The sequence below is a fragment of the Denticeps clupeoides genome, chromosome 11, assembly GCF_900700375.1.
Source record: "Denticeps clupeoides chromosome 11, fDenClu1.1, whole genome shotgun sequence".
Classification (NCBI taxonomy): domain Eukaryota; kingdom Metazoa; phylum Chordata; class Actinopteri; order Clupeiformes; family Denticipitidae; genus Denticeps; species Denticeps clupeoides.
The window spans coordinates 18,656,396-18,663,191 of record NC_041717.1 but is presented as its reverse complement, the minus strand read 5'-3'; the positions used below and the strand labels follow the sequence as shown (position 1 = coordinate 18,663,191).

General features: G+C 43.8%; 1 protein-coding gene across 2 annotated transcripts; it reads right to left on the bottom strand.

Annotated features, from left to right (window-relative positions):
- Positions 1-1,778: 1,778 nt before the first annotated feature.
- Positions 1,779-5,932, bottom strand: LOC114799786 (N-acetyllactosaminide beta-1,3-N-acetylglucosaminyltransferase 4-like). Of its 2 annotated transcripts, none has more exons than XM_028996658.1 (2): positions 5,844-5,932; positions 1,779-4,082 (listed from the first exon to the last, which is right to left on the bottom strand). In XM_028996658.1, exon 2 carries the CDS (start codon positions 4,076-4,078, stop codon positions 2,951-2,953), a length of 1,128 nt encoding a protein of 375 aa, XP_028852491.1. In that variant the 5' UTR covers positions 4,079-4,082; positions 5,844-5,932; the 3' UTR covers positions 1,779-2,950. The 2 variants fall into 2 exon arrangements, with proteins under 2 accessions (XP_028852491.1, XP_028852492.1); XM_028996659.1 differs by lacking the exon at positions 5,844-5,932 and adding an exon at positions 4,919-4,968.
- Positions 5,933-6,796: the final 864 nt, after the last annotated feature.

The following is a 6,796-nucleotide window of genomic DNA, read 5'->3' as shown; positions in this document are numbered from 1 at the left end:
CTGTCTATCTGTGTGTGTAATGAAAATGGAAGTTTTTTTTGTCATTGTGCCACACCACAGCACAGCATTTATGCACAGCAAAGCACGTTGTCTGCATTTAACAGTGGCACAGTGGCACCTTGACGGTTCAGGACTGGAACCTGGGGCAGTGGTGGCGTAGCAGTTAAGGAAGCGTCCCCGTAATCAGAAGGTTGCCGGTTCGAATCCCGATCTGCCAAGTGGGCGCCTGTCATGGCTGCCCACTGCTCACTCAGGGTGAGGGGTTAAATGCAGAGGACAAATTTCTCTGTGTGCACCATGTGCAGCGCTGCTGTGTATCAAAAGTGACAATCACTTCACTTTCACTTTGATTGAGTCCGCTTCCTCATCCCAAGGCCACCACTGCCCCAAGTATACAGTCGTGGCCAAAAGTTTTGAGAATGACACAAATTTTCACAAAGTTCGCTGCTTCCGTTTTTAATATGGCAATTTGCATTTACTCCAGAATGTTATAAAGAGTGGTCAGATGAATTGCAAAGTCCCTCTTTGCCATGAAAATTAAAATGCAGTAGAAAAAAATCAGCCCTGCTGAAAAATGACCTGCTGAGATCATTTCAGTGATCCTCTCGTTAACACAAGCAAAAGGCTGGAGATCATTCTGTCATGCTGGTTGAGAATAGCAGACTGGATGCTTTAAAAGGAGGGTGATGCACCTAATCAACCATTTATACGATCAACAAAAATTTTAAGGAGAAAGGTTCAAGTGTTGTGTAGAAGGCGGCAAATTGCGCCAGGACCGCAGAGGGCAGGTGTGCGGGCGTCTGCATGCACAGTGAGGCGAAGGCTTTTGGAGGATGCCCTGGTGTTAAGAAGGGCAGCAAAGAATCCACTTCTCTCCTTTATTTACTTTGCCGACCAAAGCGACCTTCTCTCCAAGAAGGACATCAAGGACAGACAGATATTCTGCAAAAATTACAGGGATTGGACTGCTGAGGACTGGGGTAAAGTAATTTTCTCCGGCATTTGGAAAAATGAAGAAGAAGAAGAATAAGGTGACGCTACCATCAGTCCTGTTTCGTGCCAACAGTAAAGCATCCTGAAACCGCTCATGTGTGGGGCTGCTTCTCATCCAAGGGAGTGGGCTCATTCAGCCATGAACAAAGTATGGTACCAAAACATCCTGCGACAGCAACTTCTCACAAGAACAGTTTGGTAAAGAACAATGCCTTTTCCAACATGATGGAGCACCATGCCATAAGGCCGAAGTGAGAACTAAGAGGCTCGGGGGAAAGAACATTGAAATCTGAAATTGGACTTTAATCCAATTGAGAACTTGTGGTCAATACTCAAGAGGAACCCAACAAATTCTGACCAACTTCAAGCACTGATTATTCAGGAATGGGTCGCCATCAGTCAGGATTTGGCCCAGCATGCCAGGATCAATTGCAGAGGTCTTGAAAAAAAGGGTCAACAATGCAAATATTGACTCTTGATCAAATATTGCATAAACTTAATGGAATTGCCAATAAAAGCCTTTGAAACGTATAAAATGCTTTGTAATTATACTTCAATACACCATAGAAACAAGATCTAGAAACACTGAAGCAGCAAACTTTGTGAAAACCAGCATTTGTGTCATTCTCAAAACTTTTGGCCTTTTGAGTTGCTTATGGGTGGTCAGAGATTTTCTTCAAGTAGACAAATCAGGGAGCTCTGATTGCACCCCTGACTGCAAAAACAGGAAATGTTGTAGAATTCTGGTGCTTTCCATGTGTCCAGCTTTATTTTTGGAGATGCAAAACAATGTAAAACATCCCTTCAACCCCCACAATAGACTGTAACCATACGTGTTGTGTTTATATATTGAAAATGAAATGTATATAATTTATCATACGAATTCCCATACAATATTTCCCATAAATATTTAAATATACATAACAGATACAAGACACTGAACTTCATAAAAGATAAATTGTTCTTTAGGCCGAGACATACAATAGATTATAAAGCACTGGCCAGCCAAAACATTATACCCACTAACAATGGTGCATGTTAATGATCAGATGGTGTGGCCTAGCAGTCAAAGCCCCCAGCATCCAATATTTTTTAATTGGGGTATTTGGGATTTTTGTTCATTTTCATTTAAAATATTTGAAAGAAGATTAAGTCATTGTGATACACACCACACGGTGACACAATGAAATGTGTCCTCTGTATTTAACCATCACCCTTGGTGAGCAGTTGGGCAGCCATGAAGTGTGGCAGTGTGTGGGGATGGATTCAAACTGGCAACCTTCTGATTATGGGACCACTGGCCCAGTGTGAGGGGCTGGAACAATTCTAATTCAACTCTATTGTGCACCAATCAAATACTTAAAACTTTCATAGCTGCACTTTTTTTTGTGTCCTCTGCATTTAACCATCACCCTTAGTGAGCAGTGGGCAGGCATGACAGGCGCCTGGGGAGCAGTGTGTGGGGACGGGCCCTTGCTCAAGGTGACCTCAGTGGTACCTTGATTAATCGGGATTTGAACCTGCAACCTTTCGTTTACAAGTCTGCTTCCTTACATGCTACGACAGCACCTACCGCAGGGCTAACACGCTTCTCAAAAGCTAAAAAGAAAAAAAAAATCAAGAATTCACTGCATTGAAGAATCTTGGACATGACACATGTTGGTTTGTAGGCTACATTTACAGCATTTACCAGAGGCTACATTGCCTCGTGTGTAATTTCAAAGTTTCTCATTATAGTAGTTAAAAAATTAGCTTGCTCTTTTAAACTAAAATGTCTAATTATGTAAAACAAAAAACATTTACATTACTACAATGCTACTGACTGTCAGCAGGTTGGTTTGGTTTATTCACATTACGGCAATGCTAAAATATTAGGTATACAGATGAATTAAATTAAGTTTAATTTTAAGTTTCAGTTTAGCCAGTGTTCACTTTTTTCAGAGTGGCAAGTGAGTTCTTAGTGGGCGCCCTGGCTGCAGGCCAGCCCCGAGTCTTGCACCAGGGCCCACATGACCCACATCTCCACAGGCCTCAGCTTGTGCACCAGCATGAGGTTCCTGTAGGCGCAGGGGTTGAAGTGAGCCATGATGTTGTGGAATCCGAAGGTGCGGAAACCCGTGTGAGCGTGCGGCTGCACGCCCATTCGCTGAAGGCACATGCCCACGTAGACGTCGTCGATGGGGAACAAGTCCACCCCTGCGGCTGCTGCGTCCAGCCCCACCACGGTCTTCCGCGACATGAGATAGCCCCCGCCTCCAGCGTAGGGCGGGTATGGCTTCCCGTTGGGGTACATCTCCGCTGGGATGAAGTACTTAACATCGCTGTCTCGTATGGGGTAGGACCTGGGGAGGATGTCTCCAACAAACAGGTGTTCGTTGGGACTGTGCTCGTTTAGGTACTCAATGACGTTTTCTGTGTGCACGAAGACGTCATCGTCACCCTTGAGCACAAACTGAGCCCAGTGGCAACTGCGGCCAAACCAGCTGAGGAAACTGACCTCCTTCAGGGTGAGGTTGAAAAAGCTGTCCTTGAAGTCCCACTGCAGGATATCACCGAATTGGCGGTTCTCCCACTCCAGGAGGGGCTGCAGGGCGTAGCGGTCCATGTTCTCATCGGAGTGGCCCATGAGGAAGATGAGTTTCACCGACCGCCCATTTACCAGCCCCGCCCGGCCCCAGGTGTCCCTAAGTGCTGCACGCCTGTCAATATGTAATGCTGTGGACTTAATGGCCAGGAGAAGATACAGGTCGTCCTCACATGACGTGGGAGTCAGCAGGGTACGGAATCTCCGGCAGTGTTTGTACCTCAGGAATTCCTGGTGGAGTAAAGGGATGTTGGTCGGGACCCCCATGAGGGTGTCATTTTCAGGACACTCAAAGTTCTCCAGAGGTCCTGGGGGCGTGCTTGTGTTTGGAAGTGAGGCATTTTCTTTTCTATTCCACAATGTAGATAGTATCTGAACACCTTTGGCACCTTGACCATCTATGGGGCTTTGGTCCAGCTTAATCATCACACAACAGAGGAACCAGGCCGCCACACAAGCGCAGGGCCAGCAGAAATAGTGCAGTCCACAAGATCTCCTCATGGCCCTGGGAATGAAATGGAACATGTCTGTCATTCATATGCATTCTATGATATAACCCATCTCTATTTTGGTTTTGTTATTTATTGTTTGTGTTACGTCCCTGGACGTATGCTCCCACGTGTTCTGTGTGTCTGGCTGTGTTTTTGTGTCCTGTCCCTTTTAGGTTGACTTTGTGGGAGGAGTTGAGGCCTACCAGCTCCATCTGCCACAGGGTCTGCTAGGCCCTTATGCTTTCGGGAGGTCCCCAGGGTCCACGGAGATCTGCAAGGAGCTCCGTTGGGGATCTCATTTGTGTGTCTTGTTGCTTTGTGTGATAGATCCCTATGTTGTTAGCCTGTTAGCTGTTAGCCTGTTATGTGCCCTTTTTGTTGACTTGTGCGCATTTTGAGATCACTGTTGTTATCCCTTCCTTTAGGCTGTTTTGATGTTTATTAGCTGTCCTGAGTCCGCTGTTTATAGTACCTGTTAGCTCACTGTGAATAAAAGCACTGTTTGTACGCTTTGTCTGCTGGTGAGTGTGTAACAGTGGACCTCCTCCTCTCCACACCCTTGTTGCGTTTCTGAGACCCCTAGACTTAGGAACGTGACAGTTTGAGATACTGCCAGGCCAGATCATTGGCATTTACTGGTACAGCACTGGTTTCAATCAAACTGTCAAATTATCAAACAGGAAAAGTTTCATGCCCTATAAATCAATCAATTAACCAAGGTGTGCCTCAAGGCCCTCTGTTGGCTCCCACCTCGATCTCTCCTATGTCCTATGACTTTCCCTGACTAAATAACAACAAAAATAAGTTCCTAATAGTGGCCCAGGGTGCGGTTAGAGCTGTGGCCTCACACCTCCAATGTTGTAAGTTGGAACCCCATCTCGTTGTGTGTGGGCTTCCTCCAGGCTCGGTGGTTATGTAAAGAGAGCAAGTGAGACTGAGTGATTGTGAATAATATACATAAGAAAATGGGTGACACTTGGACTGATGTATTTGCTAGCAATGTATGAGAAAAAGAAGAAAATAATAAATGAGTTTGCTCTTTTAAACTAAAAAAAATTGCTTTACTATAATGTTACTGACTGACACCAGGTTTGTTTGGTTTATTCACATTACGGCAATGCTAAAAAATTAGGTATGACAGATTAATTAAGATTAATATTAAGTTTAAGTTTAGCCGTGCAATCACCCCTACACATGTACATTTTTACATGCATATTTTAATGTATCTGTTTTGTAGATTTTTAACATCGTTTTGCTCCAAAAGGTTGGTGACACTGATCAACGTTCATCTGTAATGTAAATAAGTAAGAAATGACTTTTTTTAAAACAGGATTTGCGCTTCAGTCAACAACAAAACCGTTTCCCCGAACAGTGGTGAAGCTGTTGTCAGGTGCGCTGCTGATAAAGTAAAGGTGCGTGTTTGAGGAAGGTGTGTTGTGTAACTGAAATCATTTAGTCACTGGCCGTACATGATCTTTAAGGCAGAGAGATTTCTCTGAAAAATGGCTTCTTGAGGGTCCAAAGCCGAATTAGAAGTTATCATTAACAGATATATATCTTTGACACACACACACACACACACACACACACACACACAAAGAATGCTTCCATTTTGTTTTGATTTATTGGGACAAAATGACTGTTTTTGCCCTCTGGATAAATGATACTTGCTCTAAACCACATGCTGCGTTACAAAATACTGCAAATATCACATTTTTAGAGGGGAAAAGAAAACACCAAATAATAATAATATAGTACACATATAGTACACTTACCAGGCAGGCAGTTATATGAGCTGGATTTGTGAAGGCAGAGGCCGACAGCTTGGCTGCCTCAGATTCACGCCGATGGGACTTGATTTGATTGAACAGTAAAAATGCTCGAGCGAGCGGCATGTGAGAGTGTGTGCGTCCAGCCGAAAGGGGCGGTGCTCTCGGTAAAAGTCCACGCCCATATTAATGTCTAATTGCAAAGCATGTTTCTGTAATGGAAAATGATAATGCTTCCTGTGCTTGCCGGATTTTATTAGAGCATAACGACAATATGCATTCGTATTCTGTGTTTCTTCTATGCACATACAGCGATGTATTTGCAGCATTTGCAGGAATCAGTTTGTGCTTTTGGAGGGTCAGCTTAATCTTCTGCTTCAGTAAAAATCTACAGGATGGAAAACCATGATTATCAGGATTTTGTCCAAGCTCCGCGGGCTGGCCACAGAAGGAGGGTAGGGGTGAAATATAAATACTTGTGTGCACCTTAGTCAGTCAGAGTTTTTCTTATGTGTTTTCTGAAGTTGGGTAATTAGAATCTTTATTTTCCACGACATTTTCTTACGTATGGCATCCATTCCACGTGCAGGACAAGCGGCATCCGATCCAGGATGCAAACATTTTTTTATTTTATGTACAAATATAGTATACGCCACAGTACTAGTGGCGCTGTGATTCATTTATATGCCTCCACAGCAGTGGGCCCTGCCCTGGCCTGCCCTGCACCCCAATAATATCAACCCCACTGTGGATTAAGTGTGAGTTTGGAAAGGAACTGAATAATTTTATCTGTGGGAATATCTGTGCCAGCTTCATAATGCATCGATGAAAAAAAAAAAGCACAAGCACAGTAAACTACTCTCCGGGTTATTTGGTTATGATACAGGGAAGTGAGAAATTTCCTTTTCCTCATTTTGAAAATGAGATTAAAAAAATAAAAAAGGTTTCAACATTTTTGC